The sequence below is a fragment of the Emydura macquarii genome, unplaced genomic scaffold, assembly GCF_026122565.2.
Source record: "Emydura macquarii macquarii isolate MOO-44397 ecotype Brisbane River unplaced genomic scaffold, CSIRO-AGI_Emac_v2 contig_3390, whole genome shotgun sequence".
NCBI classification, from domain to species: domain Eukaryota; kingdom Metazoa; phylum Chordata; order Testudines; family Chelidae; genus Emydura; species Emydura macquarii.
Genome location: NW_027133527.1, coordinates 1,622,378 through 1,637,490, shown reverse-complemented (window position 1 = coordinate 1,637,490; position 15,113 = coordinate 1,622,378). Strand labels below are relative to the sequence as shown.

The following is a 15,113-nucleotide window of genomic DNA, read 5'->3' as shown; positions in this document are numbered from 1 at the left end:
TCATTCATTTTACTGATGGTTCCATTTATGAATTTCATTCTCGTGAAAAAAGGGAATAAAAGGGAAAAAAATTAAGAAAATAGCTATTTATAGAAAACAAAACAAAGGGCTCAAACAGAAAAGAATCTGTGCAGATGCTTTGATGAGCAGTCGGATGGCAAAATATTACCTGTGCAGCAGGCATGCTTGAAAACCTCTCTCAGTACTGTAGCTTCAGTTCCACAATCCAGGATTTCTTTTACTTTTGTCAAAAAAAAAGAGCCTAATACTTTCATACTGTATTTATTTAATAACTAAAATTCACAAATAAAAAGATACTTGCAAAGTCCTTTAGTTGTGTCATCCCATCCTCCTCCACTTTACTGCTTTCAGACCCATAGGCATCAAAAATGGGCTTGGATTTTTAATAATAACTGTTATATGATTGGTCAGTTGGAGCTGAAGCACCAATGGAGAAGATGCTTTATGGAGATGATGGCACACCCCCCTTGCCTTCCCACACACTTTTTGGAGGAACATAGGAGATGTACCAGTGCCCGGACTCCTCTGCTCCCATTTCCCCCACCCAGAGCATTCCTCATTTTATATTTCCGCTCTTACGTGACTGACTGTAGCCTCTCTTTTCCCCCCTTTCTGTCCTTGCGGGACTGCATACACGTTGAACATTGTTCATTTCTTACTCCGCCAGGCTGTGAGCCAGTGTCAAGTAAGTCCTGTTACAGCTCAGTGCTAGTTGTTATTTAATGGGTCTTTTCATTTCAGGTAGGTTTGTGTGTCATTTCAGAAGGCTTGCTTATTTTCTTCCTTTCATTTATCTGACAGGCTGCTGAATAAGGCTACTCATACTCCAGGAACTGTTTGTGATAGAACAGCAAATATCTGCAAAAAGGAAGACACAACACTATTTTAATCTTATGTTGCACATTACAGATTTACAATCCTAATGACCAACCCAGCCATGATAAAACCAAGAACTATTTTTTTAAAGCAGGAATGATTCCAGGGAAGTGTGTTAGTTTCACAGGCTGACCATGAAAAATCAGCATCTAGAATTTGATCAATAGCTCAATATGCTAACTGACCATCTGTCCTGCAGCCTTATCATCAAGTCATGAAAGCGAAGCATGATTGGGGAACCAGGTTAGTACTTGGGTAGGAGACCTCCACGTAACACCTAGATGCTGTAAAAAGTGGTGATGGTGATTCAATAGGCGTGCACCTCCCTCTGACTCAGTAGCAGGAGCCATTGCCCCAGCAGCATAGGAGGCGTTGTTGGGTTGGAGATGCCAGCTTTTGGATGAGATGTAAGAGCAAGGTCTCGAGCACTTACAGTCATTAAAGATCCTATGCCACTTTTTTATTTATGGTTTTTTGTTGTTTTTTTAAAACAAGACCTTGTTTCCTACTGAAGGAAAAAAACCCTAATTTGGTCTACTGACCTTTTTGTTAAATGAATTAATTAAAATAATTTACACTAAAAAGTCAAATATTATAGAAGAGATGCACATTACCAGGCTGAAAAGCAGAAAAGGAAAATAAGAAAACTATTAAAAAAAATTCCAAACTGAACTGCCTGCGCTTGCTGCAATCAAAGGAAATGTCAGGTATAATTAAAAACTAGAACAGAACAGATTTGATCTTTCCAGCACCAAGCCCATGGCTGGAAATGCCAGAATGGAGGCGATTACAGATTTTAAGTTATTTTTTCTTGAAACAGAACCAATCCCTGATGCTTCTCAAATGACAAACAGTTACAAATGTTAACCTTGCAAAAATACCGCTCTATAGCATCCACGGTGCATGTTTGAGGGAAGTGATTGAAGTGATACTGTCAATCTGAAATCATGATTAAGGAGGGATATGACAGAGGTCTATAAAATCATGAATGGTGTGGAAAAAGTGACTAGAGAAGTGTTATTTCCCCTTTCCCACAATACAAAAACCAGGGGTCACTTGATGAAATTAACAGGCAACAGGCTTAATACAAACAAGAAGCAGTACTTTTTCACACAATGCACAATTAATCTGTGGAACTCATTGCCATGAGATGCTGTGAAGGCCAAATGTATAACTGGGTTCAAAAAAGAACGAGGTAAGTTCATGGAGGATAGGTCCATTTATAGCTATTAGCCAAGATGGTCAGGGATGTAACCCCATGCTCCGGGCAACCCTAAACCTCTCACTGCAAGAAGCCAGGAGTGAAAGACAGGGTGGCTCTCTCAGAATTGTCCTGTTTTGTACATGCCTCCTGAAGCTCTGGCACTGGTCACTGTCAGGAGACAGGATATTGGGCTGGATGAGCCATTGGTCTGACCCAGTATGGCCGTTCTTACGTTCCAAGTTGAAACAATGAGTTCAAAGTACTAGTACTATACACCTGCCCCTTGTATACTCCTTGTATGCTCCGCTTTACATTTCCCACCAGTTCTACCTGCTCCTCTTCTCCTCTCCGTCCTCATCTCCCCACTCCTCATCAGCAAAAATCTAGATACCACAACATTCATAGCCTCCTCTCCCTCTGTGGACTTTTGCCTTTCGGGAGCTACAGTAACACAGCTAACAAATAATCATCTTGCTTCTGGGATCAACAGAGCCAAAAGAGAATATATAAGGGGAAATGAGTCCAGAATAACTGAAAAATAGGGGGGAAGAAAACAGCCCAATCGAGCTGAGCACCAGACGATGCCCACAATGACGAGCCCCCACAATTTTTTTTTAAACTAACTTTATAGATGGAAAGTATTCCTAACAGGGAAGTAAAGGGGACAAAGAGAAAATCACATGACAAAAGCAGCAGAAGGGACCTTGAGCTGCTTTCTAAGCCTACTACTCCCCAAGAGCGAGGGGTCAAACGGGCGATTCTCAAAGAAACACTCCAATTCTTTCCTTTATCAGTATCTAGCGCTGGTATTACAGTAGCACCTAGAGGTTCTAGTCAGGACTGGACTAGGTGCTGAATATAAACACATACCAGACAGAGTCCCTGCCCAGCTCTCAATCCAATGTAAGACTAGATGCAGTGAGTGAGTGCCACAAACTGATGGAAGAAAGGGGCTGGAGACAAGGACCATAATGCTAGGAAGCATCTGGCTATGTGTGTGCACAGCTAGATGGATCAGATTCCATTTCCCAAAAGAAATTAACAAAAACAAAAACACACCGAAGTGGGTATCAGTAATGCTTTTTGGCCATCTACCTAGCCACTGTGTTACAGATCCTGTTTTATAAACTGCCCTCAGAGGAGCAAGCCTAGGATAATACAGAATTGTCCCTAATGGTGCTTAAATCGGTGATCCATACAGTCATGGTTGGCCAGTGGGATTACTTCAATCCCTATTAAAATGTGAATTCACAATACGTGTATTTAACAATGAAAGCAACGTGTGTAAACACCTATCACACACCCATACCTGTGGCAGCAGGGCTGTGATGAAGCAGATATTGCCACTGCCTATAGGACAACCCAGAAGGTGGGTGGACATACAAGAAATGAGTTATCTTGCACAGTACCACAATGCACTGCTATCTTGTCCTTCTCTTTTCTCTAGTCTAAAAAAACCCAGCAGGTTAGACCAGTTTTCTAAAGCACTGATAAATGATCATTCTGGAGAGAAATTGTTCTGTATGGTGAAAATCTGATACCTGAAAGTAATAAAGGCTCACCCACCGACAGGCGGCCCTTTGTTAAATGATAAAACTCCCCCCTTTCCTTCCCATAATTTTTTTGTTCACAACCTACCCTTCACTGTCTAGTACATCCTTAATGCTAGCCTTGGTGATGATGGCGTCATCACATTTGAACCACTGGTCCTTGTGTTGCCGGATGAAGCTGGTATAGTGCCCACTCTCCAAGGTTCCTTGGTGATTAACTACTGCAAACAAGGAATACCTGGCGGGGAAAAACACAATCAATCAACTCTTGGATCAAAAGAAAAAAAAACTTGACATTTTTAGAGGTGCAGAAGCTTGTCATTGTACATACACATGCATAAAGAATCATATTTAACCCCTGTAATGAGAACACCAGTACTCAACAATGGTTGGGGATGGGCCATGCTTGTCTCTCCACCATCTTGTGATTGCCTCTAACCACCTGTTTTACTACAGCTGTCCGTTTTACCATCAGAAGCTTTGCTCGCACTGGAGCAGTTAACAGATTTTGCTTTTTAAATAAGTAGATTAACATTATTAATTCAGAGATACATGGATTATAAAGCCAGAAAGGATCATTGTGATCACCTAGTATGTCCTGTATAAGACAGGCCACAGGACTTCCATACACTAATTCATGTTTGCACTAGATCAGAGTTTTTAGAAAAATCCAATATTGAGTTAAAAATTGCCAGTGATGGAGAATCCACCAGAGCCCATGATAAATTGTTCCAATAATTAATTACCCTCATTGTTAAAAACGTGTTGCTTTATTTCTGATCTGAATTTGTCTAGCTGTAACTTCTAGCCACTGGATCTTGTTACAACTTTGTCTGCTAGACTGAAGAACTTTCTTATCAAATTTCTGTTTCCCATGAAGGTATTTACAGACTATGATCAAGTCATCCCTTAAACCTTCTCTTTGTTAAACTGAACAGATTGAGTTCCTTGAGTCCATCACAATAAGGCAGGTTTTCTACTCCTTTAAATCATTCTTGTGGTTCGTTTCTGAACCCTCTCCAATTCATCAACCTCTTTCTTGAATTGTGACACTAGAGCTGGACAGCATTCCAGCAATGGTCACACTAGTGCCAAATACAGAGGTTATATAATCTCTTTATTCCTACTCAATATTTCCCAGTTATAAATCCAAGGATCGCATTAGTCCTTTAGGCCACAGTTTTGCACTGGGTGCTCATGTTCAGCTGTTTATCCACCAAGACCCCCAAGTCTTTTTCCAAGTCACTGTTTCCCAGAATAGAGTCCTCCATTGTGTAAGTATGGCTTACGTTCTTTGTTCCTAATTGTGTACGTTTACATTTAGCCATATTAAAACACATTGTTTGTTTGCAATCAGTTTACCAAACAATCCATATCACTTTGTATCAGTGACCTGTCCTCTTTATTATGTACCACTTGCAAACTTTATCAGTGAGGATTTTATGATTCCTTCCAGATCATTGATAAAAATGTTAAATAATGCAGGGCCAGGAATTGATCCCTGCAGGAGCCCATTAGAAACACGTCACCTCAAGGATGATTCCCATTTACAATTACATTTTGAGACTTAATAGTTAGCCAGTTTTTAACCCATTTGATGTGTGCCAGGTTGACTATGTATTGCTCTAGTTTCTTAATCAAAATGCATGCAGTACCAAGTCGAATGACTTACAGAAGTCTAAGTATATTAGAACATCCCTATTATCTTTACCAACCAAATTTGTAATCTCATCATCAATAAAAATCAAGTTAGTTTAGTAAGATCTATTTTCTATAAACCCATGTTGACTTGCATTAATTACATGATCCTCCTTTAAATTCTCTATTAACCTATCAGCAATTCCATTATTTTGCCTGGGATTGATGTTAGGTTGACAGGACTATAACTACCCAAGTTGTCCCATTTACCCTTTTCAATATTCACACAACATTTGCTTACTTCATCTTATACCAATGACTTAATTCCTTCCCAATGCTATTGCCGGTGTTAACACTAGCAAATCAATAGCTTAGTTGTCAATAGCTATGAATGGCTAAGTAAACACACAATATAAGCTTTATTTTGCCACAAAGCAGACTTGCTGTGCTGTATAATACAGCAACGCTTTATCACTGCAGGACATACAGCAGACGCTACTTCACCTTGCAAAAGTCAGCCACCTTGCACAATAGGAGAGCACTGGAAGGCATCACTTACTTATTATCATTGTTTAGACTATCCGGTGGCTGCTGGTACTGCCCATTCATTCTGCTCTCTTTACTGCAACAAAACACACAAGAATCCAGTTACTTAAAAGCAGTGGTTTCCCAAAGGGAGGCAGTGGGTCGCACATAGCACACAGAGCCTGCTTGCTATCTCTAGGGGCAAGTGCAATGGTGCTTATTGGAGAAGAGGACTGCTGACTCCGCTGTTACAGATGCTATATTTGTGCTCAGAGATGCTGTCTAGGAAGTGCTATTTCTCCTCCTTGCTAAGGCCCCAAGCCTGGAAACACGCATGTGCTTAAATCACAACTTCCTATCCCCAAATCTTAAAAGACAAATTAAGAGGAGATTAATTTGGCTCTTAACGCTGGACAAAATATAATTACATTAACCTCTTAAATTCCTATGGATCAATCGCCCTTCCTCTGACTTGTGAGTTTACTTTGGGTTTTTGATTACAGCAACAGGATTACTTTCCTGGTTCATAGGCTGATTCAATTCTGATTACAGAGCCCCCTGCTACAGAAAAGTAATTATCCGGATGTCATAGTGGCTATATTCCTTCATACCTGAAACTTTTCATCAACACCCAGTCATTTTATCCACAGAGGACATACCAGAATAGCAGGAAAGCCTCAAATACTCTGTAGCGTATCGATATAAACTAACCTTCTCTGATATCACACCTTGCAATTTAGTGGAGGCTTGCACCTGTCCCTTTTCTTGGCAGAAATAACTACATTCGTCTGTAGTAAATAATTTTGAAATTGTTATTAAACCTGTATCAATATGGATCCTGAATTTAAGAGATGTGTTATTTTTGTGCTTTCAGCAATGGTTAAGATGTGATTTATGTAGTAATATTTCAATAAGAAATGACAGTTTAAGTATACTACTTGATAAGAATTTATTTTCTCCGCTCACTAACTGAACTTTTATGGAAGGATTTTTACATAAGGGTTTTGTTTTTGTGCCTCAGTTGAATAAAAAAATTAGTCTTATGTCTGGATAAGCTTACTAGCTAAAATGTTAAAAGCAGACAAAACCCTGGTTAAAAGTATTTTAATTGAGTTTTTACTTTTTTTACTTTCTATCATCTAAAGAGTGGTTGAAGGTGCTTTACATAAAAAGTGCAAGGGGAAGATTTTTGTGCATTTTTGTAACCTTAAAAATATTAGGAATGTTAAGTCCAATCCTCACTGATTGTGCTGAAGAACGTACTTAACTGAAGGGGCAGGCTGTGGGATCCTTAGCACTTTGAAGAAAGGATGTCTTTGTTAATTATCTAACTTTGAAGTTAAACATGTGTTAATGGAAAACTAAGTTTTAAATAGTCTAAATAGGATCTTGTTTACACACAAGACCTGAACTGGTTTAACTAAAATTGGTTTTGAAATGGACTTAGTTAAACCAGTGCAAACCCTTTCATGGATACACTTACATGCGTATATCTGTATATAATATACACTGCTATAAACACTGCGTCACAGTCCTGATTCAAAGGATATTCCATCTTTCACAACATGAATGAGCTAGACTGGTATCTAGACTAACCTATCCTCTGGAGTATTTTTAACACTGTACATACCTGGAAGCCATAAATGGCGTCATGTCCAACTCCAGCGGAAAGGAGACGTACGTAGTGATCTTTCGCCTCAGTTTGGCTGAGTGTTCAAACCGCTGAAGACAAAAAGTGGAAGTTTCTTTTAGAGAAAAGACTCTGATTTTCTTTCCTTGTACCTATCTTACATGTTGGGCAAGGTGGAATGAAAGGAAGGTAGGGAGATTGGCACATGGCCGTGAGGGGATGTGAATAAATTCATTTAAGTATTTTTCTGGTCGCTTTCATGTACTGGTTAAGTCAGGAACACCTATATAATGAATGAATTTCCCCCAGGAAATCCTAAATCATGGAGGGGAGAGAAAAAAAAATCAAAGCATACTGCTTAGAATGGTGACCCTAGGAAGACAAGCTTATTCCCCAATGTATATGACGATAAACATTTATACTGTGGCCTCAAAGAGTAAGGTCCAGGGTGCTAGGCACTATTCAGACATATAGTAAATGATAGTCCCTGTCCCAAAGAGCTCACACATTTGCAGCAAAACTGGTGATAGACAATTACTACAGGGACAGAGGTGTCTTTAAGGATTCTGCCATTTGACTGGTGTCTATCATCTACCAACAGCAACAAGACAAGAAATCATCTCAAGTGACTGGCATCGCTACACCAGTTACCTGGGCACAGGAATACTATGTCAAAGTAAGGCACAAATGGAAGGAAAAATTTAAAAAAAAATCTGTCTCCTTTCTCCTAAAGAGAGAGATGAATTTGTGATACACGTCATACTTTCATCATCCTTTCAATAGAAGTGGAGAAAGGAACAAACAGCAGAAAGAGATGAATGAGTTTCTATTTAAGGAAGGCCTCTTTCCCCATTTCTCAGTACTCCTGTCCTATTTACACTCCTAGCTAATTATTCTCCTTTTGCAGCACCATAACAATTCCCTAGCAACAGAAAAGGATGTCAGAAACTCAGACTTGTATCCTTTAGGTTCTCTGTTCATCTTTTTAATTGCATTATTAACACTGTCAGAACATATGTCCTTTATGATGAATATGATATTAGTTAAATCATAAATACCTTACAATTCATCATTACAACAGCTGTTGGAATTTAGAGATATTGGTACAGTGCTTTGATGATGAAATATTACATCTTAACTTTGAACTGACAAGACAAGAAGATGACTTCTGAACATCACTTATTTCCAAACCCTTCAATTGCCATGCTACACAAATGCTAAAGTGTATGAAAACCTCTTTCCTATATTGTTGCCCACATTGCCTTGCCCATAAAAGCAGTCTCACCTTTTGGACACTCTTTCCACTTTGCTAAGAAAAACAAAGAAGACAGACACCCATGCTCTGCATTGGCTGCCTGCTTTTCACAGTACATCATGGTCATAATACTTGCAATTAAAGCCATAAACAGTACAGGTCTGGGCTACCTGAAGGACCACCTATTACACTGTCTCCCATCATAGCACTTGATATCAGTTTGTGGGTTGAAAGTGCAAACAGTCACCATAGTATGACCTTGAGACAAATGGCTGGGAAGTTACAGGAAGCTTCTCCATTGTTGCCCCATAACTTTGCAATGCTTTCTCTTCAAAATACAAAGTACATCTGTGGCATCCTTCCAGTTGAAGTGTAGGATATTTTTATTTTCTTTCTCCTTCTAGGAGGCTTGTAGGTAGTAGCTCTATTGTACAGGAGGAATAAGTGCCACTGGGGACTTGTTTTTGTTCAGAATGTTTTTAATGACTTATTTTTTTAGAAAGTTCTATTTTGATAGGCACCCAGAGACATACGAACAAGGGTGCATTAAACATGTAATCAAAATGTCCTTAAACTAAAATCTAAATGGACAAGCCAGCTGTCCTTCAAGTTAGTTGATATTACAATCAATTAATTATAGTGAAGTTAGAGATAGTAGAGACATCTACAGAAACCCAACTCAGCCCCTAGAGCAGAGTCTATGTTCTTTCATCCACCTATCCTTTGTGAACTTACTTTGAGATGAAAACAGGCCACAATGGGTAATTTCTTCATAGTGAGTTGTTTGGTAGATTCCTGGTAGCTATGGCAACCACTACATTTGATTTTGGCACTGCTTCCTAGATGTTCTGGCCTTGTAAACCTGAAAAATATTAAGAAGTGGAAGGATGCATAATATAGGCAAATTATTTTCAATGCATCTTGAAAACCATTTTTATTTCCACTTGTGGCCGCTTAGTAGCATGCAAGATAAGCTTACAGCTTCTCTCAGGAAAATCATAGGTGAGCTGCGGGCACCATATATTCCTTTCTCCATATATTTCTTAAAATGCAAGAGCCACTGAAAACCATGCACAATTTTGCACAGTGCATATTTATTATGTGTTAGAGAAAGATTAGAAAATTGGGCACAAGAGTAGAGTCATTAGTTATAGCTCTATGTTAAAAGGTGAGTACAAGTCCTGTGCTGAGATATTTACACCCAGAGAGCAAATGCTAATAAAATATTTTTTTCTTTTTGAAAGATAAATCACAATTTTAAAAAAAAGCTACCAGTAGAGGAGAGCTCGGTTTCAGATTTCCAACTCAGACATTTACATTTGCTTCCACTTGGGCAAGTTGCCCTGAAATACATCAGTGGCAGCGAAAGGAGACGGAATGTTTGCTCATCCACCACAACAGAGCTAGACTGTGCAGACCTTTTCTTTCAAAACCAAAAACATGGACATGGGAATTCTGAAGCAAAGCCAGATGCTTGCTGTGCTGTTACATGCCAGTCCTCAGGATGCTTTTCCAGCTCACAGCCCTTTATGGCTGGGGTCAGAGCTCTAGAGGGGGAGAGAAAGGCTTGGATGCGGAGTTCTGTTCAAGGTCAAAATATTTCCTAAAGAAAAAAAATATTGACAACTAAAGATTTGCTTTCAAGATCTAAGTTTAAAGTACTGCCAGTCTGTCACTAAGATCAGGTGGAAATGAGCGGTTTATAATCGCTTAATGGGCTGGAGGAAACTGTTAAAGGACGGGACAATTCTTGAAGTAAACACTCAGTCACTGCATAGACTCTCATAGAAACACATTAAAACAGATTCAAGCTCTGGGAATCTTGATATTAAATCTTTCTGTAGGGAAAAGACTAGGAGGACTGACTTCTAGTTATTCTCCTAAATTTAAACTTACAAACTGTATGCACGTTCCAGTCTCTCTACTCATGTTGGGTTTAAAGTTATTGAAGCTTTTTGTGATAATACATATTAAACTATACTTGGGCATTTAGACTACTACAGAGCTGACACATTCCAGGACCTATTGGTATGCTTCTGATCAGCGATCCAACTCTGTCCTCATTCTGCTTGAGACCATTGCAGCTTCCAACACTAATTGATCACCATAGCCTTCCTGATTGTGCCCAGCCGCTCTAACTACACTTATAAACTACTTAAAGCTAACTAAACTACTTTGAATAGCAAACAGTTCAAAGACGGGGAATAGAACTTGCAGAGAGCAAGGCTAGTTCCAGCAACCATCATGGGTGAAAAGAAGGAACTGAGGGGGCGTAGGGCCGGCAGTGCCTCGTATACCGCGGCATGTGTGCAGGACTCCAGGGGGCACCAGAGCCGGCCCTACGGGATCTGCTAAGGGGAAAAAAGTTCTGGGAACCATGCACGATGGCATGCACTCACCTACAGTGGAATGGATATGAGCAATCACTCGAAGAAGAGCTCATATTTCCTTTTCCCATTTGAATACTATCTCCAGCTGCTCCTTCTCTGTTTCTGTCAGAAACTTCACAATCTCCTGCCATGAAGTGTCTCCACGTTCCTGGCCTTTGCCACTTTTCTGCTCAGCCCATTTTCTTGCTTACAGCCAGCTTCAACCGGTACCATCACCACCTCTTTGTGGCTACCACCCAGTTGTATATCTTCCTTGTCTCATTCTTTGATACTCACTCTGCCTATCAGTTCTTGGCTGGACTGGATGAAAACCTATCTACTAGATGCTTCAATGAAATCCTCTGCTTGTCCAAAAACAAAAAAAGAAGCCGTCTTTTACCATGTGACTTCAACTTTGATACCAAAGCCAGAAATCTTAGTGGTATCTTTGAGCCTGAACATTTTTCTTTTTGCCTGACTTTTTTTCTGTAATTCTACTCATCAGCTCTCCCAGAACATCACCAGAATTTACCCACCCTTGCTTTGATTTTGCCTCTGCTGAAATCTTTATTCACACATTAGTCACGTCTTCTCTCAGGTGTATTAATACCCTGGTTTTATTAAATTCACAATTTTTAAAATTTCAGGGAGTTTAGAATTCTGGAGCACTGTAAGAGCATTCTCTTAGTCCAAGAAGTCGGATCAGATGCACCTTAATCTTCAGTCACTTTTGCTGGCTTCTATCCACCTGTATATCCAATTCAAAACTGTCCCGTTTTGAAAACTGCACGAATTTATCTCTCCCCCTCACATAGCTATTTTACAGCTGTGCGTGTGGGTGTTTGTGGGCGGACCTGTGTGTCTCTACCTTACAGTGGAGTCAGTATCACACTTGACAATGCATTATGCTCTATATGAAAATTAAAAGTATTGTATAACTGTGCTGGGAAGCTTTTTCGAGTGCTTGCCCAGCTGTTTTAATTCTCAGGAGGCCGAAACAGAGCACAAATGTAGTTCTACCCAGTTGCATCATTTCCACCTGTACAAAATGGTTTAAAAGTCAGTAGGTCTGATTGTTGTGAATGAAAGAGTGTGTCATAACTGTCTTGTCAAGCCAATAGGACATTTCAGAAAATATTTTTCTAGTGCATGTTAAAAAAGTAACCCACCCTTCATAGTAACAGTTTTTTTTATAACTTGAGCCAACAAAGTCAAGAGACTGAGTTAAGATGTCTTCCTTAACCTTAACTCAACCATATCACAGTATTACAGCTTAGAGCAGGCAAGATCAATATCTATTCTAATAACTTGCAATGCGCCAGCCCTAACAGTCTGGGTGAAGGACAGCCTCAACTTTACATTTTCTTGTTTAATTTATTTTCACTTACTATGGGTGAAGTTAGTACATGCAAGAAGAGCTGCACTAACAGCCCGGGAGACTGAAGTCCTCTAGCCACATAACAAGCATCAGCAACACAGGCTCTCTCACACAATGCCTCAGCCAGGCCCAGAGAGCCCACCTCTAGAGGTGAGTGGTTTCTCCACAGACCAAGAAGAGGGATATTTAGTACCAGTTGTGGTTGAGGTTTCTGTGATACATAGCCCTGGGTGCTGGACTGACAGCCAAACTCCATTCTCATAGAATACAACCAACAGACATCAGATGGCAACTGCTTTTGGTCCCACTTTGTTACAATGTTCTTGTGGCTATTTTTGTGTATGTTTTCTTGAGTGCACGTTATGCACTACAAGATGACTCAGGAATAAAGCTGTGGTAAAATGGTGCTAGTTTGCTTTGCTAGGTGCCACTATTTCTTATTTGTGAGCAAGATTATTTCCCCTATCTATATTCTGTTCACCACATTTTGTACCTTCGCAAGCAGTCTGTGAGTGTAGTGGTGCCCGATACATGGCTTTCCCCATTCACCACACTGCCGTCACTCCCTGGGCTCAGTGGCCAGAACGGTGTGGAGGAGCCTGGCAAATCCAAACTGATGTCCCAGAACGGGTCTATCGTTGTGGAAACACCACTAGGAAAAAGAAAGGAGTTTAGCATTTAACCAAAGGAGTTAAAAGTAACAATCCAAAATGTATGATTTACTGTACAGTATAAACTAGATATTTACAATACTAGAAAAGGCAACTGAACCAGTTCTACACTTCATCCCTACAGGGCACTCAAACTACACAAAGTGCGTATGACAAAACAGTTGTGCTCAGTACTATATTTACACAGCCAATTCTTTTGCTGCAGATTTATTTAAAAACACAAAAAGGAAAACTACAGATTTTAGGAAATTTATTGCACATTTTGAATGCAGGATATAAATTTGCTGCAGTCTATGGCTTAATGGAGTTCAGTGATTTAGAACCAACTGGTTGGGTTGCTCCGAGATGCAAGATGTGGCCTGTGTCCTTGGATGAAAGTGCTAAGTTGTTTCTATTTAGACTGTTGCACTAGATGTGCCGAGAGAAAAGAGAATACAAATATTCTTGCTATGCAATGGTGTACTAGGTGGAACTTCACAGTTCATACTACAAACTGCCATGGCACTTGAAAAATGAGATCTTAGAGAATAATGGAATCAGAAGTGTATTATATTCCTGCTCACGTTTCTCTACAAAACAGCTCAAGACAAACCCAGTGGCCAGAAGTGACTGGAGAAGTCCCTCAGAAAACTTTAACCTCCATTCTCTCAAACCTTTCCTTCTATCTTTCAGATTTGTATGTGATTCTTGCTTCCAAATGCTAAATGTTTTCATTTATGGAAGAATGTTCTGCCTGTGCTCTTTATCTGAACTTCTGGTCTCCTCAACCTAATACCACCTCCCCTGGACTAAAAATCTCACTAAATTTACAACTTCCCCACCTTTCATTCAGCTTCACCAGTGCAAAATATTTGAAACATTTAAGAAAAATGCAAAATTCAGGGATACTAATTTCAAGCTGCCACACTTATTTTATACATTGAGCGACTCCTGACTTTTTCTTTAACTGCCATCTTTCCTTTGTTAATTTTCTTAAAAATTCTGACATCACCATTATTCTTAGTAGATATTCTTAGCTGTGATGATACCACATCTATGCAACCATTGTCACATACGGACTCTGTGGTTCCAAAAATTGAAGACTAGCATTTCACACTTTTTTCCATGATGCTCAATCATTTCTATAGTGAGATCTCTGTGTGTCTGTCCAGAAAACTGAGTATAAGAACTGACTAAAATGAGCAGAGTACAACAGTCCATCTGCAGGACAGTGTAGATAAATTCTGTGGAATGCAATATAAGATAAAAAATATGTAGTGGAGCTCCAACTGCTACACCATGATGGCAAACGGCTAAGCTATCCTACCCAATTGCATAGAACAGAAAGGATTCTTTCCCTGACTCTAGTAAACCTTTATTTTCTCTTGTTTAAGTTTACCTAAAGCCAGTCCTCTAGAAACCTTTGCCACCATAACCTAAGGGTCAAAATTGAATGAAAATAATAACATGGCTACATATAAGAGTTCTCTTACTTCAAGTCTGGTACAGCTGCATATTCCCTATCAAAAGAAAATTTGCCTTTGAAGTCTTCTGGTTTTGAATTTTGAAATGAACCAAATTTTGGTAGGCTAATTAACTCAAACCTAAGATTGTAAAATCCCATAAGCTTCTTGGGTTTTTCCAGGCAGATTTTACAGTATATCTTAACCTAGGCCACTTGTCTTCTAATCGCTTGCGTTTAGCTGATGCTGTAGTTGAACAGTGTGGTCTCACTGGAATCACGGGATATTTTAATGATGGTGCAAGAAAGTATGATACTGCACTGGTGGATCAGCCCCATCTAGCCTGAGTGCAGAATTAATCAAATTACACTTACTGGCAGACTTGACAAGTGACATCGGACTGCAGTCCGCCTGTGAAGATTTGGTCTATGATGCAGTTACAGTGGTTGGGGTTGTTTGCCTTCTTCCCATTATCGTCACCTGGAGGAAAGCAAATGAACAGGCTTAGAAATAAAAAATCCCTCAAAGAACAGTGGCTAGTCTGGGGCTGTGTA

General features: G+C 39.7%; 1 protein-coding gene across 3 annotated transcripts in view; it reads right to left on the bottom strand.

Annotated features, from left to right (window-relative positions):
• Positions 1-266: 266 nt before the first annotated feature.
• The window catches only part of USP22 (ubiquitin specific peptidase 22), a 190,537-nt gene continuing 175,690 nt past the window's right edge, over positions 267-15,113 (bottom strand). For all 3 annotated transcript variants that reach the window (XM_067534089.1, XM_067534088.1, XM_067534087.1), the window contains 7 exons: positions 14,934-15,039; positions 12,940-13,098; positions 9,435-9,561; positions 7,445-7,536; positions 5,849-5,911; positions 3,740-3,889; positions 267-879 (listed from right to left, as the gene is read on the bottom strand). In XM_067534089.1, the coding sequence (XP_067390190.1) occupies positions 837-879; positions 3,740-3,889; positions 5,849-5,911; positions 7,445-7,536; positions 9,435-9,561; positions 12,940-13,098; positions 14,934-15,039 (740 nt within the window). In that variant the 3' untranslated portion in view covers positions 267-836. The remainder of the gene's footprint in view (positions 880-3,739; positions 3,890-5,848; positions 5,912-7,444; positions 7,537-9,434; positions 9,562-12,939; positions 13,099-14,933; positions 15,040-15,113) is intronic.